Genomic DNA, 27458 nt, shown 5'->3' with positions numbered 1-27458 from the left:
ATGTGAAATTTAAAGATATTGAACATTTCATTACATCCAAATTCGCGCGACACGCTTCTGGTTATGTTGCCAGATTCAAAGCGCCAAAAAACAGCGAGGTACAAAAAAGCGAATCCCTCTAAAACCCAATTTACAACGGACAAGTTAATGTCAATTATATGTTTAACACGGGTTGTATGTTTTGGGTGAATGACTAATCTAAAGTGTGTAAAATGCTTGACGTGCAGTTTCAAAGGTAGCGAGATTCGGCGGAGAAAGGGTGCACCTGGCAACGCGGTATTTTTTTCGCTACCCTGGAGACATGCAAACTGAACATGGCGCAGCTGGTGAACTTGCTAAGTCGAATCGAGCGAGTTCGAGAAGAGTACTTCGTCAGAATCAGGTGCTCCATCTTAAAGTGTCTGTCGTGAGGAACTCAAAAAAAGCTTCCTTTATTCGAGTGCCTTTAAGTATGTGCTTCGGGATATGTTGAACCAGCTTTTATGTATATCTTCCTTACTTGTCTATAAATGCCAGTGCGTTGCTAACTAAATGTAATATTTTGATCATTTACAATGAGTCTTTATGTATTTTGTAGGATTGCAGAGGAAAACAGAGCACTGGAACATGCTGCAGCAGTGAAGATACAGAGCTGGTTTAGAGGATGTCAGACTCGGGCCTATCTCAGGTTGTTTGCTTCATAGTATTTTTTTTTCTTGGTTCTTTTAACTGTAAGGTTTGGTTTAAACACTTCCACAAGCCTAAAGCATGACTGACTTTTTTTTGCATTTTTTTTAAATAAACTGCATTTTGTAAGATTTCAACGTTTTAACTCAATAACTACAGTCTTCAACTTAAATCATATTCATATTGCCCCTTGACATAAACGATTGCACTTGCAGGGCGCCTGTATTGTAACCCCAACATAATTCTGCAGGGTCAGCAGACAAACTCGCAGATAGTGGGTTAATTTAGATTACTTTAGTTAATTGATCAATGTGTTAAGTGGTTAATTAGCCACAATTTGAGCTCCTTAAGTGCAGCTCCTGGGCAGCTACAGTTTCACAGAGGCATTGATTTTCCTCTGTTATAAATGGCCTTTTCAAAATTGATGGTCTAGTTGAGTTTGAAATGGCTGCAGACTTGCATTTGGAAGACAGGCTAATGATGAATACAAATTTTTCCATGTTTAAAAGAAGATCCCACGCTAAATGATGAATACCCATAATCTCATGTTTACTTATTATAGATATCTAAACAAGAAGGCGACTCTAATGCAAAAGATATGGCGTGGCTTTTCAGCACGACGGATCTTCAGGAAGATGTTGGAGGTAAGTGAGTGGAGTTAAATGTATTTTCATAAGAAGTAGCCATAGAATTGTTGCCTCATACCATGTGATCTAAAAAGATGAAGATGTATCTGAACCATATCCTTAGTGAATTGACTAGGGTTGGTAGTAGCCTAGTTAAAGTGAAGTGATTGTCATTGTGACACACAGCAGCACAGCTGCTGGGTACCACTTCTGAACCTGAAGACCACAATGTCCCAGGTTCAAACTGACTTAATACCATTGTGTCCCTGAGCAAGACACTTAACCCTTTCTGTCCCTGTAAGAGAATTTGATTAATGCCACAAATCTTAATGTAGAAAATCTGCTTGAAATGTAATTAGTACTATTGATTTAATGTTTCTGGATAACTAACAAAACACTTTTTCTGTCTTAATAACTTGATTCAGCCCCAGTTTGATATTTAATTATCTGAACGGGGTTGCTGTTCTTAGGACAGAAATAGAGAGTTATATTATATCAGGCTAATGTGTATTGCACAGATTTTATGTTTGGGGAAAAAAAATATCAGTGTGCCTGCCTTCAAAAGGCAACAGGCAATGCAGAATGTGACCTATATAACAACAAATCACATAAACTATCACTTTTTATAGTTCTCCTTCATTGTCTTCTGCTTTATTTCTCACGGTTTTCTCTTACTGTATGTCTGTCTTTCTCTCCCATTCATGCAGCATAACAGTTACAGTTATCATTATACTGGGCTTATTAATATGTGTATCCCTTTTATAGTTTGCTGAAGTGTCTCCTTAAATGTGTGCCCCAGTGATTGAATCGCAACATTACATGCTGTGAATATTCCTTGCCATTGTTCGCCTATCCTCCACGGAGTGCCATTGATTATCAAACTCAGCGTAGAGCATTTTGCCATCATATATCACCATTAGTTTCCAGCTTGACTACCATAGATTTTCTTGGTAGTGTCTGCATTATGTATTAAGAAGAGCCATGTCCCTTCAATACAAAGTCTGACTTACCTTTCTCTTCCTCTCCCCCTGCTCTGTGTCTCTATGACTTTTTATGTATTATGTATAAAGAAGGCTTTATCTCTTGCATGTTCAAGGCTGTTCAAGACACCGGCGCACTGCGGCCGCAGTTTAACACTCTCACTTCTCTTTATTCACAGGCAGCATTTTTCACCAGGAAGATGAATTTATGCAATCAGATGGCTGTCAGGGTAAATATGTCTGCCTTTGTTTGGCAAATGAAAAGTGGCTTGGTTTCCCAATTTATTTTTTAATGCAGTAAGCAAACAGACTGTAGTACTTTGTAAGTTTGGTAGGTGTTTGTCTGGGCTTTGCCCCATACTGTAGACATGCTGTAATATCATTGTAATATTATTTTTTTAAATGAAGTTTTATGCATATCTTTTTAGATACAGAATGTAACTATGGTGATGGAGATTTTTAGAAGCTTACATTTAACATATTTCACAACCCATAAATCAAATGTGTTCAGGTCTGAGTGATACTTTGGCACTTTTACGGGGGTTGTGGCTTGAACTGAAACCCCACATTTTACAACTCCACGTTGCATTTTCTCCCCAAGTGAAACCGATAAAAGATTTTAACAGGTCCAACAAAATATAACCATTTACAAAAGAACACACATTACAGGGGCAGTGTGTGGAAATCACCAGAAAGCCCAGCTCAGAAGTTTTACACTTGTGTAACCATCGGGTCTGAGATATGGGCCCAGACACTTGGCTCTCATAAGGATCCTGTTCCATGCATTCAATGGAGATGATAGTGTCTGACCTTCCATCGGGGGTCAAGGCGCATGGGACCAAAAGTCTTATTACCACTTAGATGTGAACAGAAGCTTCTTAACAGGATGGTAGTGTTTTATGGCTCTTATAAAAAATAAAATGAAATGTCCAGAAGCAGGGTGAGTTTTGAATCTGATTTTCTTTAAAATGGGGTATAGCATTATTTATACAATGGAGTACATTTGTTAAAAAAATGAATGCTGAGATGAATCTAGTCTGTTATACCATTCTTTTGAATGCATTTTTTAACATATGCTACAACTATTTTTATGCAACAATACTGTACTTCACTCGGCCGAGTTGCTAATGAAACTGGGACAAGTTGTCCCAGTATTCATGGAGGACATGTCTATCTCATTTTCACTGGACCCTCATGAGGTACTTTCTTAATCAATTTGGATTCTGTTTTCTTTCCTTCAAAGTCTTTTTCATACTCCTCACCACAGGCCAATGTATTACACCCTTAATAGAAACCAGTGTTTACAAGGGTCCCCGGATTTGTATTAGATCTAATTGAGCAATATACAACATTGATTCCACTAGTCTAAGGGGTCACCAAGAACTTGGATTCTGAGCCAGCAATTACTTTATTTAAAATTATTTATTGACTGCTGATCAATGGCAATTCTAATTTGGCTTTATTTTTTTTTCACATTATTTTTTCCACCTGCTATTGTTTTAATCTCCTAATTAGTCTGAAGGACATCTGTCCCCATTTGGAGCTCATGGGTGCAGGAATGATGTCCACTGCAGATTCTCTTCTGTTCTTTCCAGAGGTCTGGCTGGAAGTTGGTAGCTACAGCATGCAATGTGCATTCATCTTATTGAGCAGGCTTAGGTTTATTTCAGTGGGCAAACAAAAACACAAATAATATTGGAACATGCAAGTTCACCTTGTTTTACTCTTTCAAATTCATAGAATTCTAAAGTATGTAAATCTATATGACAATGAAGTTAAATGTTTTTCCTGTGTTGTTGTTGGTAAATTTTGTTAAAAATAACTGTTATTTAATCTAAATGTTTGCACAGATACAGAAGACATGGAGAGGTTACTACGTCAGGCAGTATGTGCACAATTATTATGCCCGGAAGATTTATTTGGAAGGACTAACCAGGAAAAATGAAGAAGTCAGGTAGGCAAATATGGCAGATGAACAGCTACTTTTCTGATGGTTTGACTGAAAAGTGGTATAAGAATTTCCATGGTGACTAAAAGATGCACTCTCTGGATAATCAGTCTTGAATTAATGCTGCAATGATATTTACTTGCTGTTCCATTTGGATAAAAAGAGAAATGCATTTGAGTAATTTGTGACAAAATTTGCATTAAGTAGACATGAAGATACTGTATGTGTAAATTGCCTGAAGTCACAAAAAAAATTAAATTAGCCTCTGGTTTAAGCAAGCTGTGACATTATTAAAAATGCTGTGCTTCCAGGGCAGAAAAGGTGCCATCTTTTATGAAAAACATTAACACACCCAATATATTTTGTCTGAAAATATCTTAAGGCTTAGGTTAGAATTAAATGTAAATTTGTTAAGTGCTCCTTGGATCACTGACTCAACCTCCACTCTGCAGAAGCAGCATCAGAACGACCGTTCCACTTTAATGGCCTTCGTCACCTCCGTGTTATTGTTTTTTCTCCCTGACATGAAAAGCTGCTGCATCAAATATAAGTGAGGAAAAGGAAGGTTTTGTAACATTACATATACTCATATTCAATAAAATGAAAGGACCGGTGGCTCACTGGCAAGATTGACTGCGGCGCCCCGCTGCCTGTCTTCAGTGGCGACATTCTTATTTGTTGGAAGGTGGACGCCGCTTCACTGTGCCGCCCTGGTGAACACCAATCAGATAAACACTCTGGGAAAATAGGGGCAAACAAGTGTGAGATTGAGACCAGTAAGATTTGGAATGGGCTGTCAGCCCTGCTGTCTCGCTCTACTGTAGAACACATGCACTGTGACATTCAGGATACGCTCCCGCCCCCCCTTCAACAAGGGGTTGTCTGCACACCAGTTAATCACTTGTTTATATAGTGCTTCCGAGGTCGCCGTCAATTAGCGAGAGATTTCATTTATTTTGGGGGGGGGGGGGAAATCCGCTCGGCATTAGGCTGGGGATCACCCCTTGACTGATCAGTCACCCCGCTGAGGTCCACGTGCCAGCATTTTAATCCATGTAGCGGCGTCATTGGAATTAATTATTTAGAAAAAAATATTGCACTAATGGTTGCCATTTAGTCAGAGCGGAGGGGACCTTGCATGCCAATAACATTGGGCCAGCCGCTGTCGCTGGCAGCAGTGAAGGATCTTCCCATACGAAGCGATCTGTGTCGTTTCATTACCGCCTGCCCGCCGCTCGGCCCGTCGGCAGGGCTGACCATGTTACAGTGTCCATCTTCATTCCGCCGCCCCCCCTTCTGCATATCCTAATGAAGTCAAGACCCACGCTCGCCACAGTAATTCCACAGCAAGAGTTTGTGCTGCGCAACAATTTATCACTTGTCAAGAAGACACTTAAAGTTCCCCAGCTTAATAAGGGCATCCTCTGGGCTGAGTAATTAGAAGTGAACGGTTTGCATATTTACTAAATGCGGAGTGTCATTGCCACCATGGCCTGTTGCCTGCATGAATTATTTCTCTATCTGCAGTAAACAGCTGGGTAATTATTACTGCCATAATCAGATAAATTCTCTCTGTAATGTTCTAACATGGCAAATCTTTAACTCATCGCAAGCGAAAGGGAAATTTATGGACTGCGAGTGGTTAGGTTTCTTTCCCCCCGCGCTGGTGTCCCTTTCAAGGACACTGGTGAAGTAGACGGCTGCACTGTGGGCTTTTTTTAGTCGAGAATACAGTATACTGGTCTTATGTGATATATTACGGGTATTGTCTGGGTGTGATGTGCTTAGTGTATGCTAAAGGCTATGTCATGTTTTTTTTTGTTTTTTTTTTCGTCTACTGTTTGGAAGTAGCAGTAATAAAGAAAATTGCTGTAGTAACTCATTTCTTTAAATTATGATAATGTAAATTGTTACACTGAAAAAAGTGAACACTGGCTAAAATAAAATATCTAATACATCTGTCACACATAATATTCTAGCATTGATATGAAAAAAATTATAAACCTGCTATTACCTGGTTTATTTAAATTACATCAATGCAAAAATATTAGTTTTATTAATTAACTATTAATTTTTTTTTTTTTAAGTTTAGCCTGTGTTTTCTTTTTTCAGTGAACTTTAGGCCGGTTCTAACGTAGTCTGTGTTTTTACTACAGTAGGGTGGACATGAGCTGGAGCTTCACTTTAAACCCAAGTCTGTTGTGTAAGGACACAGAGAGGTCATCTGTGTTTGCTGTTCCCATGTCTCCCTACTCGCCGATCAGGGCTAATGAGGTTTTTGTGTTCAGCCACCCAGTCACAGGCACAGATAGAGATGCCTTCAATGGTTACAAATCTGTTTGGCTTTTGTCCACTACAGTGTAATTAATAATAAGTGTGAGATATAGGTTAGCAAAGGTCACGCTGACAACGTGCCACCAGGCAAACAAACTGGTCAGGAAATGCACCCTCCTTCCTCACCCTAAGGAAGAAAGTAATAGGGGAAAAAAACCCTGGAGGTAGAAACTAAAAACACTATTCCTCAACTTTCTTCAGGATTAATAAGCAATTCCAGCAAGCAGGTGACCAAATTGAGGCCATGCTATTCAGCATATTTCATTTATTTTGTAATTAAATCCTGTACGGCAGAAGAAGGAAAAAAGGCATGTCTGCAATACCCAAATACTATAACCATGTATAAAGGGCATAATAATCTTCCTCTTTGTGCTGTCATAATTGAAAACAGAGTTAGAGGAAATGACCAGTATGACAAATGTCCAGCTTTTTATTTGATCCATCTTATGTATGAATTGAAATTTCTAAATTGTGTGATTTGTATATTTTTATATGGTTTAAATGAACCTGTCATTTTATGCTCATGCACCCATTAAGTCTGGTTTGTAACGTGGGTCACATCGGCAGTTTTTACAACAGATGCCATGTGGCTTAATATCTCCATTATTGATAAAATATATTCCTTTTACAGGACCATAATCTGTTCAGAACAGATTGATAGTGGTCTGGTGTCATTTAGTCTGTGGTTGAATGAGATAATTTAGGTTATATAATCACATCTATAATGTTTCTGTCCCTCTGAATGGCACCACCATTTTAACATCACCTCTGTTAAATATTACAGTTTCAGTTCAAATGTGTGCACTTCAGAACCCATTTATACCATTAAAACAAAGTCATCACAAATGGACAAGCAATGTCTGTAGATTTTGTCTAGTCATAATGGACCATTTCATACATTCACAGAAATAAAAAGGAATCCTGTGAACCAGAAACATTGATGATGGATTACTCTGTTGATATAAAATAATGGGATGCATTTTAGTGTCATTATTAAAAGCAACTTGTGCTACCAGTAAAAATGGACACACCTACTCTATAGAGATATAATACACATCTAATATTAAAGAAATCTCTTTACCTTCGTGAAAAGTGAATGAAATGCAGTCAATAAGTATCTCAACATAAGAACTCTTATAACATGTTTGGTTAAAATGTTCTTATATAACTGGACTTGTGTCAGTTTTGTTCGCGTGACACTCGACTTATGGTGTAGATATGCAGTGTGTCATGAAGTTTAGATCTTAAATATCATGTTTCTATGTTATCACTTTACCAGAATCTGGTCTTTTTGTATTGTGTTCATTTAACATTGTGTAACTCAGCAAATACAGACTGTGGTGGGACCCACAAAAAATGGTAGTTTTAGAAAAAAATCCTCACCTGACCCCAGGTAAGAGTTCATCTTTATTTCAGACATCTCAAACAGCAGAGTGAACATAAGGTCTGGATCCAGGTCCCTTCAGTGTTACACAGTTCTTGTCATGCTCTCAATTCAGTGGGACACAGGGTGCACCTGCAGAAAGAGCCAGTAGGTGTGAAATTGGTTTTATGCCTTCTGTCTCTCTTCGCAGGAAGACATTGGAGGAGTTTGCCGAGTTCCAGAGGAGGATGAGAGAACAGGAGAGAACAGAGCGTGAGGAGCGGGAGAAATGTATCCTGGCCCAGAAGATGCATTTCTTACTCAGCACTAAGCAGGTAGACACGGCCTGACATTGCAGTCAAAGTCTCGCAGGCACCTTCCCTTCCTCCCCGTCTAAGCACCGGCAGCTCTGCTCGTACTTGAACCTGTCACTGACCTGATAACCCAGTGAGATGAGGAACAAATGAGCTGGCGAGGGGCTTTTAATATTTATGGACACGCAGGGCAAAGGGTCCCTGGAGTTGTTGAGAGAATAAAAGCGCCGCCTACTCCTCACTTTAGCACTGAAAGGCTATTTGTGTACTGAACAGCAATCATTTCAGGCCGGTTCACAGCTTACGACACCCTGAGAAGCTCATTCAGCCGGCTCCAACATTGGAGCATGTTTATCCTGAATTTCCCGGCCAGGAGTAATTGAACGTGGAACATCTCACTACACAGTAGACTGTGACAGTGTATTAACGCTGCCTATCTCCTAGCGGCACCAATCATTTGCTGAGCGGGACTTTTTTTTTTTTTTTATAAATCCCCTGGCAGTAGTGTGTCCTGATAATTATGATGAAGTGCGCTGGTCAGTGTTGATTCAGCAACACCCGGCCTCCTGCGGATATTTCACTCACCCCATCCCCTTCATGCCTTTACGGTCGTTACACCTTCCTGCTCGCCTCCTCTGACGGCAGCACCCGCATCCTGTCGTGCCCGCCCGGCTCCTCCCCTCTTCTCGCGTCCCTTCCCAACGCTGGCGGCGGCAGCGCGCCAGAACGTCGTGATCGCTGGGGCAGGAGGGCACTTCGGCCAGCTGTCGGGAGTCTGAGGGTGGAAATCAAGAAATAACAGACATCGGTGCTTAATGGACAACAGATGCGAGGGTCCACAGGCATGTATGCCCGAGGATATGTTTGTGTGTATGTGTTTCTACAAGCTACCCACCATTCAGTAGTCTGCACACACTGAGCGTTTTTTCCCAAGCACTGCTTATTTCAGGGCTGCTTGCTAGTTATCAGTATTTTTTTTTTTTTTTTTCTTTGTGTGTCATTATTTCTGAAGCCCAACCTTGAACTTCATCAGTTATGTTTAAGAATGGAAGGGGACTGACTAGCATAATGAAACGTTAAATGGTAACTTGTTTTGTATGTACAACAATAGAATAGGTTATCAAAAAGTAGTTCGCATCACCGAACTACACGTTGCACTTTGAATTGAAAACCATGACATGTTCCAGCCTGGACAACAGATGAAGACTTTTTAATCAAAATGGATAAAAAAATAAAATGAGTTGACCCCACACCCCCCCACCCTGTCAATACTACACACGCCCCGGTATGGCATAGCATCCATACCATCATGGTTGTCGCATGCAGCCCAGTAAAGGTGCCCACATTCTGACCATAGAACAGTTCTTTGCCTGACAATGCCAAGCTCTGCACTGGATGAATGCGACGGCTCTACAGCAAGGTGAATGGAGAAGCTGCAAGAAGTTTCTTCTGTTTTTTTTTTTTTTCCTTTTTTCCCCACACACATACACATACTGCGCCGTGACACGTTTTGAGCATGCACATTATTCAGCGGTGATAATGTTCTCCCGAAAGGTCAAGCGCTTAAACTGCAAGCCTCAGATACACGCTGCCATGCCTGGGAGAGAGGGGATCTGCTATCTTCTGGCCGTGGTCCTCCACTGCTCTCCTGTGCATATGGCGAGGGACTTCTTTTTCCCACAGTCTGACCTTGTCACCAGGAAATGAATGGCGCTCCCACAGTTCATCGTTAACGGGAGAAATTCCGCTGGACAAAAGTGCCTCCTCTGACATAGATTTAGTTGCTTTGTACGAGGGTCAACATCATTGCTCTTTTGCTTTATGTCCAAGGCGAGTGTGGAGTCTGCTGCGTACCCCCCACCATGTTGCACTGTACCCCGTGCCTCTGAGCGCTGCCACCCGCGCTGAGTACCCCCGCAGTTGTAAAAAAAAAAAAAAAATAGAGAGAAAGAGAGAAAAAAAGAGTGTAAGTTATTAGCATATATAGTAGAACGGCTTTAACAAAGCCTTCCACTCCTAATTAAACCACTGGGAGGATCACTCACGTTATAACAGCAGTCAGATTATTAGCCGTTTGTGACCACGACTAGAAGCTCCGCCGGCGGGACGGCACAGTGCAGGAAGTGAAAAGGACTCTGGTGTGCGGTGTGTGACAGGTGTTGAAATGATGGATCTGAGCCCGTCCGGAAGTGATCAGATGTATAATTGTTTTTACTCTGGACGAGTGGTGAAAATAAAGAAAGGTAAATTATTTTTTCCTTGCGGGCTATTTGCATGGATACCTGTGAGCAGGCAAGAACGCCACCGCCGAAATGAGAGGTGCGCGTTCTGCTCCAGGGGTGGGGATGGCGGGTGGTGGGCGGATACGTCTGGAGCCTGTGCTATGGGTGGCCTGTTGTTGAGGGGGTCACGAGGAAGCTATTAGCTCTGGACTCTCCGGAGGTTTCTCCGCTCACCACCCACTGCGTTGTTAGCATGTCCTGCATGCAGGAGCAGCCAGAGGTGCCTTTAGACGGAACTGGTGATTTCCCTGCTCGAGAAATACGTAAGTGATGAATATTTATCACGGTGGACCTTTCCCATGTCCTGAGGGGGAAAGGCCTCTCTGCTGTGATAACTGTCAGAGCAAATTTAGGGACTACAACACTCCCCAGCACAGGCAATGAATTGTGATCTACTCATGCATATGTATTGTCCTTAACTACATTAAATAGCTTCAATAATTAACAAAAGTGGTGTTTTGAACACTCTGAAGAAGGAGATTTTAAATGCTGTTAAATTGTCTACTCTTTCATGCGACTCTTCCAGTGTCCCGGTGTTTATAACTCGCCATTCAGAGACAGCCCCGGCGAGATGGAGCTGCGAATGAGGAGCGCGAAGCCGCCCTTGGCCAAGTCCCCATCCAGACACAAAGATAGGATAGGCAAGAAGATGGAGTCGCCCACTGAGGCGGGCAGCGCCACACATCTGCCACCTATAAGGACCAAAAAGCCTCAGGTATGATCATCTTATAACAAAGAATTGCACCAGGCATTTACAGACCAGCCTTACTCAATATTGCACAGAATAAGTAATACATTCTAAAAACTTTAAGAGTATAATTAGAGACCCTGCCATTAATGTAAATGCTACTATATTATATTTGAGTGTATAAATAAATAATTCACTACACGGCCTTCATTTGCTTGTTTACTTCTTTTGGCTCTTAGATAGCAAGCCATTATAGCTAATTATCACAGGAGACAGCAAGATAACAGTGATTAAAGCAAAAATGTGACTGTCAGCATGAGATGTCTTTAAAAACTGTCAGCTAAGAAGAATAATATCATTAAAACATGTTTCTCGTCACCCTCAGATGCGGTTGGGGCACTTAGATGCTCAAATAACTAGTGATAAGCGTGCCTGTCATCCACAGAGGTCTTCTATTAAACAGATCCCATCAAGCTGCCCTCGGGAAGGGAATACTCAGGCATTTATCGAGCCTTGATAAAGAATTCTTTAAGTAGCCTCAAACCTAGCATGTCATTTTGTCCAGCTGCGAGAGCTATTTGATGATACGTATTTGCCATTTGTGTTATTTACGGTCCATGACTTTTATGGTAACGGGTTCCTATTATTGGTTTCTATTAATGTAAAACATAAGTGAGCAGAAATGAGGCGTGAATCATTTCTTTTTATTAGGGCTAGTATCTTCACCCTGGGCCGCCAGGGGCTCCAGCTGTGTCTTGTTAGTGGGAATTCATTAAAAGCAGCAGATCTTTCAGACAATGCGCCATTGGCTGCAGATGCATTATTTATCTAGATTTTTACCCTCAGAACAGCCTGGCAATACCACCGCTCTCTCTCTCTCTCTCTCTCTCTCTCTCTCGCACTCTGCTTCTTTCCCTCCGAATTATTTGTGGCTTGAGGAAGACCTCTCCCCAGGCCTCTCGCCTTTGTGATAACCATCTCCCAGTGATAGATTGATTATATGTGTTCTTTTGGGAAGTGGGGGGGATTGGTCAACCCAGGGTACTGATCTGGTTTTGATAGTACCAAGGACAGGGACCCTCTCGCCAGCATGCATTAAGTGCTGAAGGTCAAACTCTAAAACAAAACAAACTGATCCACTAAAGGAAGTTCTTGGTGTAGGGAAGCGGCTCATAGTAACTGAATTGTGTAGATCATCTACCATTATAATAAAAAAGACAAATGTCTTTGACTTTTTATAGAGTTCATGAAGCTTTAACAAAATGACTTCTTCCGAGTGAAGTTAAAATAAATGGTGGAATCCAAATGGAAGTCCAGGAATTTTCATTAAATTGTATCAAGCTGCGATGACCTTTCATTTCATGTACTGTTTTTTTTTTTTTTTTTTTGGCTTGATGAGACTCCTAAGTAACAACTAAACAATGTTACCAATACACAATTTTAGAGGGGGTTTGGCTTCCTACCGCTTAGAGGAAGTGGTCTGGAGGGCCGAGGGCATCCATCATACCTGACAGAAGTCATGCTGGGCGAATCCCACCACAGATGTTTGTCATGTCACTGGCTGAAATGGAGGAGTCTTGTGTTTTTAGCATCGATTATGGAGCACATTCTTGTTTGCAACAGCATAGATACAGGTTAGTGAGGTTGTGAGCAAGTGAGGTAGTGAGGCAAATTAATCAAATGGTCAAAAACACACATCCAACTAGGGCAAAAGGAGAGCACAAAGCAGGCAAAATAACTTGCTTGTGGTTTTACACTTGCCTTTTTGCAGACTCGTGTGACCTGTTAATGGAGCATCTCTAATTTATAAGTTTTTCTTATTTTTAACTTTGTTTATGTAAGCCTTATGCTTGAATGTATTCTCAGGTGAGACCACTGGGTTGATAAGGACAAATTACCTGTGTTAATAATTTAAGTAAAACTGTGGGGGGAGGTTGGTAGAGCCTTGGGCAGCTGGGAAGGCCTGGAGCCTCATCAATAACGTGACAGGCCGACACGGCAATAAAACATTTACCTTATCCCATACCTGTCAGGGACCCTTCCGCCAGCCGCTGGAGGTGTGGCAGCAGCGCTACCGGCCCCTGGAGCCGACACTGCGCGTGGCCACATCCATCACCGCTCTGGAAGAGGCCAGAGAGGAGCTCAGGCGTGAGGAGTGGAGGGGTCGTGTCGTCGACCACCCGTGAGTACCCACACTGCACCACCTGACTTGCTTCTGCATGCAAAACACTTTTTTTTTTTTCTCAAATTTAAAATATTATGTCTATATTTTAATTGGCTTACGGTTCATGTATCTACAGTGTATCTACATTCATCTAGCTTGTGGGAAAAAAATAATCAACACACCTAATGCATAATGTCACCTAGCCTTATTAGATATATATACTGCACAGCGACTGTTGCTGTACCCTGTAGTAGTAGTGGATTATCATAACAACATTTTGGGCACAATTTCTTAAACAGTACCATCTTCGTTTTAAGCCTTTCCATTTATTTTAATTATAAGCACAGCGTGCAGCATTTATTAATCAGGGCGGCCTTTTCCTCAACTTTAAACACTAAATTAGCTAACCCCATTAACACAGAATACTCCAAACAAGCTGTAATAGGAGAAGTAGTTACTGTGCAAATCGTATTATACATGTGCATGCTCCAGGGCAGAGCCAAGCACGATTAGCCCCCTTTTGATCCAGCATCCGGCGTCTTATTCTCGCTAATTTCCACTGGAATTTTTTTTTCAAAGTGCCACCTAAATTTCAGCTTTTTTTTCACCCTTCCCGCACGAGCTTAATTTTCCACTCTAATGAAGTCGCGAATGCTTTTGATGCAGATAATATTTGGGTGGATTGTAACAGTCTTTTTGTATTATCTGTATAAGCACTTTGGACTTGACTGATGGTGCTGCAGACGCAGTACAGTATGATTAAAAATGTTTATGGAATGTATATGTGCTGTGAACAATTTTTTCTTATCATCTTAAGAATGGTTACTACAAGAAGGCTCACACCCAACTGCAGTTTATAAGTACAGAATCTCACTAAATTCATGTCAAAACGGAACGTTTCATTTTACAGTTTTTTTGCTAAATAAATGATTATTATCTTTTTGTTTTATTAAGTATCATTAACTGAATATGGTTTTGGGGGGGGGTGAAATGTATAATGTGGCTGAACATATCATTTTCTTTCTGTCTTTCTTGCTTTTTCCCCTCCTGGTGGCCACCTTGTGTGCAATTGCTGGGTATGGTCAGCTCTGCCAAAGATCCCCGGTGTGAAGTCAAACTTTCCTTAATGGCTTTGAATGAATAAAAACTACCCTATTAAAATGCAATTGGGAAGCAATGAAAGCAGTAAGTGAACCAGCCGGCTACCACCACAACCATTGTGTATTCTGGGACATTGGGGCCACATTAATTTTTTCCCTGTGATGTCCGTCCCATGTGCACATTAGCATGGTTCACACTGTAATCTGTCTTGTAGGGGAGGCTCTTGTCTCTGGTGAATAGGAATGTCCGCGATATTGTATCATTATTTAAAGGGGTAGCACTGCTGTTGATGAGAACTTTTCCTCTGCTTGATATAGTAAACTGAAGTCAAATGTGGCTTTTTATTTTGTAAATAGAATTGATTCAATGTTGATCCAATTGCTATGCACACATCACATGCGTGATTATACATATTGTAGTTTATGAGTGATGTGTTGTGATACTTTTGTCCTAAATCAAAACCTTCTTGAAGGTCTGTTTCTCCATGTTTAGGGCTGCAGTTAAGAACCATTTGGGAGAATGCACGCCTCAGTCCATCTGAAAAGGCTTTTATTGCAGGTTATGTTCTCAGAAAGTGCCAAGGTTGTTGGTGGTTTGTTTGTTTTCAGATGAGCCAAGCCAATGCCCAGCGGACATTTCGCCGGCCCACTCCGACACCTCTTACTATGCAGGATAAATCTTCCTCCAGGCAATGTGTCTTGGGTGCAATTTACAAAATCAACCGCACTGTAATTAACATCTGGCATTTTTCCTAAGTAACAGCTATTTACACTGAGCTGGTGTCCAAAAAACACAGCGAGCAAGTGGAAACCCCCCAAATAAACTACAGTTAAGGATCCTTTTGAATTCTGAGGCATTTCGATCACTACACAGCTTGTTGCCACACAAGACATTATGTGAACTTGTGATGTATAAGTAATTTCCATTCAATGGTACTGTTACTTGAAAGCAGATGCATTAACTCGGAGCAAAGGGCACTAATGTAATGCAGGGACTTAGATTAAGAGATCCTCCTGTTCAGAGGTGTGGGTTAATGGACGAGGCTGACAGTGGGAATGTGGGATATCAGCAGTACAGTGAGAAATAGTGGTTTGATTTTGCTGTGATAAATGATCGGCTCCCTCGCATCGCAGTGTTTAGCACGCCCTTTGCTTCCATTCGGCTGTTTGTTATTGGGAATGTGGAATTTTAATCGCCTTTTGTGCTTTGCCTGCATGTGAAATCAACTCTGCTTTGCCACAGGTTCCACCCTTTCTCCAACACGAGCAGACAGAGCGAAAAGTACGAGCCTTTGATCCATGCCAGCGCCCCGTTTGAGCAGGTGGCTTATGGGACAAAGCATTTCAGGGAAGAAAAAAAGGAAATCCTACAGGAAAAAGAGGTACAGTCTTACGCACCACTATATAAAAGGAAAAAGCCAAATTTTAACAGCAGAAACTTGTCAAATGTGACCACTATTTAATATATATCCTGAACAAAATGAGACGCCAATCTCCCCTACTTCAAGCATTGACTATAATTAGGTAATTGATGATTGTTCTTTATTAGTCCTCAACAGCTGGCACTGCCCTTTACATCCAGTGCAATTGCCTGGAAAATGCCTCCTTTGGAGTGAAATGGATAAGGTGGCCGTGATGCTGACTGTGGTCGTATGCTTTGTTGGGCGGAAGTATTTGGCTCCGTGTTGCATTGGTACCTGCTCTGCATGGGGACTCACTGTTCCCTTCGATGCCTTCATTTAGAACATGATGCCGGTGTCATATTTAGGGACGGCAGGGAACAAAGATTTGCAGAAAGCCTTGCAGCACGTCCTACGTGCTTGAAGCCTCAGATCAGTGCATTGACTGAAGTGGACAGTCGGAGCAGCGGCATGGGTCTTGATTAGCATAATTGATGTGTCCGATTATCACTGATCCATAGTTAGATTGCAGTCAGCGCTTGAACTTCAGGGGTTATTCTTACCCAACAGGGGAGACACCCCACCGTAAGAGGCTACACCAATAGGACGTGACAGGAATTAATTACAATGATTACGCCACAAAACAAGAGCGACTGCTAATTAAAGATGCCCTACCTGTTTGCGACTCTTAATTAGAAATGTACGATTGCTTTCTACATTCAGTGCACAGGCAGCAGTGCTGTGCTGAAGGACTGCATGCAGCATCTGAAAGCATTACTGAATCTTTTAAACCAGATGTGAGGTGTAATTACCTGTATAAACTATTAATATGATTACAGGGTCACCATTAACAGTTAGACCTGAATTACAGTAAGCATAATAAAACCTGCTAATAGCATCAAGAAACAAACACAAACGCTACTATTCAACAACATCTAATACTACTAACTTAGAAGAGAAAAAGGAGATTTTAGTTTAAACATCAGTCATTTTGTCTTTTAGGCATCATTGTTCACATTAAAGCTGATTCTTTGTTAAAATACACTACTCACAATAAGTTAGGGATATTTTGAGAGACTTAGTGGATGTCATACATCCGCTGTTTGTTTCACTTCAGACATTTTTGGGATAGGGAGGCAATTGTATTGGGGTGATAGATACACCTCATTTTGTGTTTTCCATGTAATGGTCCCATTGTGTACAGGTGTGCCTTATATTGGGGCCAATACCAAGAGACAATCTCAATGTGGCATCAATTTCAACATTCTGTGGGTATAAAAAGCTGGTATTGTCAGTAAGTCATTCCAAGTTCATCATTCAAACAGCCATGAACACACAACGACACTTAACGGACGAGCAGCGTCGCCTGGCCGTGGCGCGGCTTTGGGTCGGTGGCAGGCAGTCAGATGTCGCTCGTGAGCTTTCAAAGTTTGTTTCAAGGTGTGTTTCAAAGTGTCATCAGCAGACTTGCATCAAAACACAGAACTACTGGCAGAGTTCATGACAGACCCAGGAGTGGAGCCCCACGAGACCTCAATGCTGACCAGTACCTAAGGATTCAGACGACTGCCACACAGCTGCAGGCGCGTTTACGAGATGCGAGGGGAACTAGGGTTTCCAGACAAACCATTCGCAACAGACTCCACTGCTTAGGCTTGAAAGCCAGACGACTGTTGCAGGTGACACCAAGACACTGATGTGAACGTTTGCAGTGGCCACAACACCACGTGACCTGGACAATGCAGCAGTGGTTTACCATCCTGTTCACTGATGAGTGTCACGTCAGCATTGTGGAGAAGGTGAGGTGAGCGACATGCTGAGGTCAACATGGTCCCCAGGGTTTGCTTTAGTGGAGGAGGTGCAACAGGGGTGGTAGTAGCCTAGTGGGTAACACACTCGCCTATGAACCAGAAGACCCAGGTTCTAATCCCGCTTACTACCATTGTGTCCCTGAGCAAGACACTTAACCCTAAGTTGCTCCAGGGGGGGACTGTCCCTGTAACTACTGATTGTAAGTCGCTCTGGATAAGGGAGTCTGACAAATGCTGTAAATGTAAATGTAACAGTCTGGGCAGGCATCACCAGTCAGAGCAAAACAGATGTGTACATGTGATATTGTACATGGCTCAGTCACTGCACGTTCTTACCTCAGAGATATCATAGAACCCATCATCGTCATCCCCCAGTTCCACCAGCACACCCCCAACTTTCTGTCCATGGATGAAAATGCTCCACCACATTGTGGCAGAATTGTCACAGCTCGATTTCAGGATTTTCATGGTATGGCCATCAATGTCCCCTGATCTTAACCCCATAGAGCACGTCTAGGACCAGTTGAAGCAGAGATCAGGATCATACTCTACCCCCACGTGACCTGGCAGAACTACGTGCAGCACTGTTTAACAGTGGTCAGGCATAATGGGCTGCATTCTTCATATGGTAGTTTGTTTCTGAGTGCTGAGGAAGCCTAGTCAGAGGTAAGAGCTTCTGTCAGCTTCTAACCGCTCCCCCTCATGGTTTTAACAGTCGTTATAGACACACTGGCACTTTTTCTGTGCACTCATTTTGAAATATTTTGAAGGCCATAAAAATTTCAAAATGCAAAAATGTCAGTGTCATTTTGTTTTTTTGTTTTCAATGGTTGTGCATATTGGAACACGTGTGTCATTCAATTTATGACTTTGTCAGTAGGATATAAGTATACAGAGAATAGGATATAATGGGGTTTGTATCAGTTTTCTGATCTACTAATGCCTCTGATTAGTCCTTCTTGACGTGTAAAATTAAAGAAAACACAAAATATTAATAATTATATTATTATTTCATTTATCAGATTTTTTATAATAGTTTGAATGTATATATTTATAGGAATTCATAAGAAAATTATAATAATTGTTGATGTTTTATTATATTGTGTTGTTCCAATACAAAAGTTGCAATGACTACTTCCTGATTACGAACTGATTTTTAAGCATGCAATTTCTCATTGGTGAAAGTTTGTCCCTTCATGATGGTCCTGAGCCTGGAAACATAAATTGATTCTAAAGAGGAGATTAGATGGCACTTATTACGCTGTCTAACTAGTAATCCTCTGTCATTTGTCTGAGTGTTGATGAATGTCCCGCTTTTCCCTGCCTTTGCCGCTTCGCTATGAATAACGCATCCGAGGTGGCACACACAAACCAGTTTTTTTTAAATGAATTTCCTTCGCCCCTCACTTTTCCCACTTTGTCTGGTAAGAAGATAATGATGGATATGGTGATTTTCAAGTGCATTTCTGATTAAATTACACCCATTCCCTTTCCTCTTCTCCCTCCACCCGCTCCCCTATTCTTTTCGTTAGCACCTTGAGATCCATTCTTTGCACAGATTAACATGTGTAACCTGAATGCAAGGCCTGATGATTTATCTCAATTGTACAGCTAAAAAGAAAGTGATGTCGGAAGGATTAGTGTTTTTTGCTTGCCAGAAATTCACTCTCTAAGCACCTGGATCAAGGTAAATAGGGACATATATTTTAAAGAGCAGCCATTTTTAAAAATTTGTTTTAGGTCATGAATAGTTTTTTGGTCATTGGACCTTTTCCGGTCTCAGTGGGTACCCAGATGTACAGTAATGTGTAGCTCATGCCCTCCCTTCCTGAGTCCTGTTTTATTTCATCTGTAGTGAAGTCCCACAGTCGTGCCGCGTCAGGACTGACACTGAGAAGTAATGCGGTCAGACAGAGTGACAATCAGGCTGCAGTCCCCCTATCTTCCGTAATTAGTGTATTAGTTAATGCCCGCTTGACGAGGAAGGCCCTTCATCAGACCCGTGGTGCGGCAGAGTGGACGGGCCATGTTTTGATGTTGGCATTATCACCACCAGTGCTAACAAATTGAACCACCAGGCTAATTACAGCGACTAATGAAGTGCATGCAGTGGCCATGTCCTGCCGCAAAGCCTCTCTTTCGGCTTGCATTAGACTTTCATCAATCACGCTTTTAAACTGATATATCTTGGTGGCAGAAGCCCGCCACTGCCTAGTCCCACATTTTTTTTTAATGTTGCTTCAGTAATTGCTTTTTCTGCACCCCCCCCCCTCCCCTTATCCTCTCCCCCAGCCCCCACCCCCTCCAGCCTGCATATTCTACCTCCTAGCCAAGAACAACTCAGCCTACATCTCAAATTTTATATATATATATAAAAAATTTTTAAAAATATCATGGTTCGGGGCTGGCAGCAGCCAGAAATTTTTGCTTAAACCGATGCTGTGTTGCTGCCTCGTCTTGTTAATCATGGGTGGTATAATGCATCAAAATGATATGTGTGATATATGAGGTGTGTTTAAATGCGAATGATATTAATTATGAGCAATAAATAAGCTGGATAAAGTAGGACACTAGCAGTGACTTCAGGATATGATATGGCATCTGAGCAAAGTTTCATCCACCCACCCTGCCAAAGCCCTCTAGACTGCACTACATTAGTGACCAGGAGGCTGGGGGTAATTCACTATAACCATTTTATAGGGGTTTAAAACTCCCTGGCCCCTTCATTTGCTGTATAATAAACAATTCTCATAGCATGCCTCTCACTTTTTATGTTATGTATGGATCAATTAACTGCACACTTTCTTCCATTATGTCAGCATTTTTTTTTTTATCAGCCCACATACAAATAACATAAAATAAATATGAAACGCAGCATGTGATCTGTCAAGTCGGCTTTGTTTTAAAAGGGCCACAAGATGGTCCTTTTAAATGCACTGATTTGCCATTAGTCAAATGGAAGCATCCCAGAATTTCATTGGCTCCTGAGAGGCACAGACAAAGTGTGGGCCAGCAATGTCACATAAACTGCTAAGGATTCATGTCCCTGAGGTGACTCCCGTAGGCGTGGCAATTAGAAGGTATAATATGAAAGGTATAATATGAGACCTCGGAGTTGATTTCCTTCCCTGAAATACCCCCACTATGTTTACATTAAGTCCCGGTTCGCTCAAACGTACTTGAAAAGTCTATCCCCTTTGCAAATGGATGTGCTTCGCTGAACCGCCGCACGCTTGCATGTTTCACATCCTTTAACTCTCCTGAGCTTAGGTTTTCGAGACGTGGGAGAAAAAAATGCGTTTGGAACAATGAAACATGACAGCTTTCATATTTCCTTTGTTTGGGATATAAGTCAGCAAAGAGAAAATGCAAATGAACCTCATTTCAGAGAGAACTGCATACACGAGACCTGAGGGGGCACATACAGAAGTGTGTATTTGGTTCTCAATTCCTACCCTAATTTCAATATGAGGTTCACACCGATCAGCCACAACATTAAAGCCATCGACAGGTGGAGTGAATAACATTGGAACGTTGGAAGCGGCCAAAATTAGCATGTTTAAAAAAAAAAGAAAACACTGAAGCACAGCACACGGTGACACAGCGAAATGTGTCCTCTGCTTTTAATCATCACTCTTAGTGAGCAGTGGACAGCCATGACAGGCACCCAGGGAACAGGTGTGTGGGGATGGTGCTTTGCTCAGTGGCACCTCAGTGGCACCTTGGAACCAGCAACCTTCTGATTACAGGGCCACTTTCTTAACCGCTAGGCCATCCACTGCCCTATAATATAATATAATAATTTCCTGTTTTCCCATATGAATTTTTTTTTATTATTATTATTGACCATATTGACTTTTTAAAATATTTTGAATTGCGTTTTTCACTTGTTGACTTGCTTGAACTAATTGCAACAGAATAACACACTGGGTCATTGCTTGGGAATGGGATGGGCTATGCAAATTATATTGCAGTGTTTTTAGTCATTCTTATTTTGGTCCAGCCAAAGGAAGAAAAAAATCTAATTTAAGTATTATGAAACAAGCCTCTTCAGCTGAGCGGCTGAGATTACTTTGCAGGAGAACAGCAGCGAATATAATTACAAGAGAAATGCATCCTTGTGCTGTTTTTGCTCAGTCTCCCTGATATGGTCGGATTTGCCCCTGCGATTCATGTTGATTAAGGGATGGATTGTGGATACCTGTGTTGGGGGGGCACTTTATCATCATATTCAAGTGTCAAACATACAGATTGTTTAGAAGGATGCTTTAAAACTGAACTTTTCATTATAAAAACATGGAATGAATTATGTTAGTCACAATATCCTGGATTATGTTATATATTTACATCATTGGCAAAACTATGTAGAATTGTAGCAGATGATAGAATTTCCAAGGACATCATCAGTGTCCATTAATATGCTTGAATTAACATTATATTTAAAGTTCTGATTTACAGTCATATAACATATTAAGACTTCTTTATTATTCACAGTAACAACTATAACAACTCTTATTAATGCAATGACTACAATGAACAAAGACATGAATTTTCAGCTAGTGAAAGTGAAGTGATTGTCATTGTGAAACACTGCAGCACATCACACGGTGACTCAACAAAATGTGTCCTCTGCATTTAACCATCACCCTTGGTGAGCAGTGGGCAGCCATAACAGGCACCCGGGGAGCAGTGTGTGGGGAAAGTACTTTGCTCAGTAGCACCTCCTGATTACGCTTATAGGTGGCCACCACTGCCCCCTTTATTATTTCTTGTGTGCACTGGACACAGACAAGTTTACATGTTTCATTATCATGAGTATCTGAAGGCTGATTAGTCCTAATCACAGCTTTGCAAACAGGAATTCTAAATTACTTTAGAAGAATTGGGGATTTTCTCTGCCTTCGAGATCGTGGAGATTATGCATTATAGACAAGTCTCGAACTGTGTAATTTACCTGTTCTCTAATGATATTTTGTTATTTCAATTAATGTTTATTCCTCCCTTTTTAGAGGTTTCGTTGTTCCTACACCTCTTATATTGCTCTTGTAGTGCAAACAGTGATTTCAGTAGATTCCTTACTGTGAGAGTAGCATCATGTTTGTTATGGTTTCATTGTCTCATGCACTTTTCGGACTTCAATGAAAAAAAATCGTTTCTCTCGAAGGAAAAAAAAAATGATAAAAGAGGCTCCAGTTTCAGAAATGCATATTTCATCAAACATCTGAATAACACCAAATCATTATGCATTGCCAGCTTAGGGTTTTGTCTGATTACCATATACCATAAAGCCGGTTTCCTTATCTTCCCTTACCGTGATTAGTTTCTGCCTGCAGATAGGCTTTTACATAGAACCTCATCCTGCCAGTGTCTTCAGTGACATGAACACGCCCAGCCCACCCCCCTTTCCTACTTTCCCCAAATTACAACTGCACGTGTTTTGCTATTACTAAATATAGGTGTACCATAATTTCTCTATTTTCTTCTTAGCCCTCCAACTGAGGGTAAATACTTGATTTGAATGAAGATAGTGGTGTAATCTCTCAACTTTCCAAACACATTGCATATTAAAATGATTAAAGCCATAAAGCATGCAAAAATTAATCAGTTTAGGATAACAGTAGCCAGTAAATAATAGTATCTTCTGACCTCCTGTAAAATCTTGTTATAGATTTTTGTGTTTAGGGTAAGGGTTACTGCTCCATTGAACACCTTCAATTTTGTTGGTTTATGTAGCCTTGCAAAATATAACATATAAAGTTATAATATAATGTCCAATAATATATAATGTTGACAGTTTTTGGAAGACAGATGGATTGTTGTATTACCACTTTCTACCCATAGAAAACACAGAGTTGTAGCCGACATATCCGGGTCATTATGTATGCAAGATACTAATAAGGGACGAAACAACAAAGGAAGACCTTTCTTTTCTTCTCTCGGCCACATCAGAAAGGTCCCAAATGAAATTCTCACTTTTTGTCATGTGAATAAAACGGGTAGAAGCTTCAGCCCGACTCAGCCATGTATGAAAGGCCCCTCTGCCACATGCATGGACAGCTCCATCGAGCCAAGTGCTGGGAATTATGCCGCCAACTTCACTGTAGCTAAAATAATGTAAACTCATTTCAGCCGGACCGAGGCTGATGTCAGGGTGTCTGAATGCGAACAGTGCGCAGGGCGCATTAGGACTTGACAGGGCCCTTCTTGAAATAAGTGAAATTAATGGAGCTCTTTTCATGTACGACAAGGCCGCGCCACCCCTTTCATGCTGCTTACAGTCAGAGAAAAGTCAATACTTTTTTATTACTTGATGCTGACCTACATTCTGCACTACATGTGCTACCCCTGCTAATTGGTTTCAGTTGTAAAAAAAGAAAAAATAAAGAAACACGGGAGCAAATAAATCAATCCCATATTTTCTTCTTGTCTTTTTTTATTGTGCACTATTGGAGAGAACGACAACAATCACTAGGTTAAGTTAAGGGTCCTGTGGACTGAAAGTGTGTTAGTTTTAAGTGCTCACAAAGTGCTCCAGTTCATGGGGTGCATTCTGTGTTTACCACTCCCACCACGTTTAATGTCATAGGCACATGCCTCGGATATTTTAAAGCTTTAAAATATCTGAGCTGGATGTTTAATGGGGCATTTTCGTTTGTCCATTTGTGCTGTAAAAGTTTATTAATTAAGATTTGTCCTTTTTAATTCTGGAAAAATGTATCATTGATTATGATTTATTTGTATTCTGTTCATCACAATGTCTGGAATGAAATTGTTATGGTAGCATTTATAATGGCTCTAAAGTTGTGTTAGTTAACAAGATAGTAGATATAGCAAAAGTAGATTGTTTTCCATGTTCAAGTCTGCACTGGTTTCAATGCTCAGAATGTTAGTAGTATTTAAAGAGAGGCTGTGGAGCAGTAATGTTTTCCTTATGATGTCATCACTCCATTCTAACATAATCTACTGTTACGGTGCCCCCCAAGACCCGTCCATGTGACCACTTCATCATTTCAGAACCTGTGTAGTGGACCCCCCCTAATGCGGCTGAAGATGCGCTCAACATCCTCCCTCCCTTCCTTAGCACAAAACAACCCCGCCGAACCTCACCACGCCCAAGCGGCCCGACTCCTTCCGGCTGACCCATAGCTGGCTTTGCCTATCTTATCTGACTGTGGACGAGGTGGTGGAATGGGCTACATACAGGCCCTCCCTTATGTGGTCTAGATCACAGTTGGGCAGGTGACCCTCACAATGCTCCAAGAGCTTGTGGAAATAGCCGCCCATAACTTGGCCAGCATTGCGAACTGTTTGAAACACAGCATATCTCGTAGAGAGGACCGCACCTTCACCATGCAGTGGAAATGTGAGCAGGCCCCGGACATTTGACAAGGGGTGAGGGATGACCAGCACCAGTGGACTCTTGTCAGCCCCCACAGAAGATCAGCCCAAGAAAGAGAGGGCAACAGGTGCCCATATTTGCATGGCGGGGGGACTATAAACCCTGGCAGGTCAGCATGGTGCCGACCCTCTCTGGTCCCCTCCTGCTGGGTGTGAACAAGCCAGACATCCGACCACACACTGAACTTTTCTCCCACTCTTCTCACCCGTGAAGCACCTGGACATTCAATAGTTCCAAGTTGGCGTGGGAGGAGCGGGTGCCCTCCACGCACACCCTCTTCACCGCCTGGAAGCCATCACCGTCACACACCTACTGTCTTTTCACATGGCAACCAAAAAAAAGTGGCCTCACCGGGCATGTTAAAACTTACAAAAGAGTCTGGTTTTCCTCATATTGCGCCAACGTGTAACACTACACATAATAATACATAATAATACAACACACGTGTTCTTTATTCCTCTTAAATTATATAGACCATGTTTTGCTTATTTAGACGATGGCTGCGAATCAAATGTGTGTGTGTGGTCTCAATACTTCTCTTGTGACAAGTGTTTCAGGGTCCTCGAGTGCAAAAGGGAACTGTCACACGGAGCACGTCTCCAGACCCACACCCCCTTTCCTTCATCCTGACAAGCCTAGCCCCGCCGAAGGCAGATGGGCCTTGCGATCTCTCCCTGTCCCTCTCCGAGCCAGTAGAGTGCCGACCTCGGTGGTCAGCGTCAGGCACAATCTGCACAATCTGTGCAGTGGTCAAAAAGAGCGCCAGCGCCTCATTGGATAAAGAGCGCATGAGCCTGACCACAATATGGTTCGTTACAATTTTAAAGAAATAACACAGTGGTTCAGATGTTATATTGAGCCGTGTTCATGTGTGCGCAGCTTGTGACTGTCCATTTGCGTTCTTCCACCGTTGTTAGCGTCAGGGCTGAGCCCTGCTCACAAGGACGGCTGAACTCTGTCCCCAGGCCCCGGCGCAGGGATGATTGTCATCACAGTGGACACTGACTGACAGGGGGATCACATGCTTGCCTAGGAGAATGAAATTGTCAATGCCCCAGTCTGTGACATTAGTTTGTCCTTCCTCGGCTTCAGCTTTTTTTAGTCTTAAAAGAAAAAAATAAATATATATATAATTAAATACCCACCTCTCTTTCCCTGCCTCCTTCTCCTGCCATTTAGATTTGAATCCTGCGATCCTTTTAGTTGCTGAATTATAACCAGGCCTTGAATGGTTGCATGTTTTAGACCAGGTCAGCCTCTAGGGGAGTCACTCCATACCAGCCCACACCTTAAGAGACTGACTGAGTGGGCCCAATGTTACCATAGAAACTGGGCCAGTTATGAAACCTGAATCCAGTCCAACTAAAAATATCTTAAGCTTTTCTGCAGCGCTGCAAAAAAAGAGGTCACATATTCTGTTATGGATCCCGTATTCATCATTAACAGGCTGACTGGGCTCTGTAAAAATGCATTACGGACATGATTAAGAGGCCCAGTTACTTCCAGCAACCACCTCTCCTCTGCCAGCATCAAAGGTTGGGGTCGCCAGGCCAGCTGCCCGGAGGAAAGGGCAAAGGGAGCTGGGGGTGAGGCAGATGTGAACCTCATCTCAAAGCTGCAGAGCTGGGGATCCGGTAGCTCAGCACTCTTTGTGGTAACCTCCTCAGGGTGAGGTGGCCCTACTGTCAGCGTCTGGGTCTGTTGCACTGGGGGAGTTCTCTTTTTTTGAAACGATTCCTAATGGGACGTTGGTTGTTGGGCAAGACGCTGGGTTTAAAATCGCTTGAGGTGGTAAGTTGGAAGTGAATAGGGATTCATTATATTATAGCTATTGTACCTAGCATTTCTGTATGAAGCATTGTCTGTTTATTTCTACAGATTTTATTATATTTCTTTTAGAAATTAAATTTCTATAGTTTTTGCGTTTCCGTGTCTATGTGTGTCACGGCAGCCATCACATAAGCCAGGATAAATAAATTTCCTCCAGCATCAATAAAGTTTTCTGATTCATGGCTGTTATAAACTGGTCTCTACGACATGAATGGTTTTAATGTATATTTACTTGAAAAGCAAGTTTAATTGTCTAATAATAATCTTTCCAAGGAATTGTTTACTTAAACAAGAAAACCAAGATTGCTCTTAAGAACTCCATATGTTGTAAGTACAATGCCTAACAGTGTGATTTCTGTGTTATTTCTCCATTCAGCCTTTCAAGACAGTCTTCACCTCCTGCCAGGTCTTCGACAAATTTGGACGTCTTTATTCCAATGCTGGCAAAATTGTGTGAAAACTTGTGTTGTGCATTGTTGAATATTCTATGCCAAATGGTTTACTGTTATGAAATAAAAGCATATCTAAACAATTTTTAAATTAATGTATCAGT

At 41.7% G+C, this 27458-nt stretch overlaps 1 protein-coding gene across 1 annotated transcript; it reads left to right on the top strand.

The window, feature by feature from the left end:
* Positions 1-314: 314 nt before the first annotated feature.
* spata17 (spermatogenesis associated 17) lies at positions 315-27437 on the top strand. Its single transcript, XM_029000486.1, has 10 exons — positions 315-382; positions 578-667; positions 1229-1310; positions 2452-2502; positions 4123-4226; positions 8129-8252; positions 11040-11228; positions 13235-13383; positions 15709-15847; positions 27282-27437. The coding sequence occupies exons 1-10, from the start codon at positions 315-317 to the stop codon at positions 27360-27362; spliced, it is 1077 nt and encodes a 358-aa protein (XP_028856319.1). The 3' UTR covers positions 27363-27437.
* The last annotated feature ends 21 nt before the right edge of the window (positions 27438-27458 follow it).

This window comes from Denticeps clupeoides, chromosome 1, assembly GCF_900700375.1.
Source record: "Denticeps clupeoides chromosome 1, fDenClu1.1, whole genome shotgun sequence".
Taxonomy (NCBI): Eukaryota; Metazoa; Chordata; class Actinopteri; order Clupeiformes; family Denticipitidae; genus Denticeps; species Denticeps clupeoides.
The sequence above is the reverse complement of the archived record's forward strand: the minus strand, read 5'-3'. Positions and strand labels throughout refer to the sequence as shown.

What these genes read in the sequence shown, in the direction of transcription:
- spata17 (XM_029000486.1), top strand. Translation starts at nt 315, where the DNA reads ATGGCGCAGCTGGTGAACTTGCTAAGTCGAATCGAGCGAGTTCGAGAA. An exon ending in GCAATCAGATGGCTGTCAGG is followed by an intron (nt 2,503 to 4,122) that starts GTAAATATGTCT and finishes ATGTTTGCACAG; the next exon opens with ATACAGAAGACATGGAGAGG. An exon ending in GGTCGTGTCGTCGACCACCC is followed by an intron (nt 13,384 to 15,708) that starts GTGAGTACCCAC and finishes GCTTTGCCACAG; the next exon opens with GTTCCACCCTTTCTCCAACA.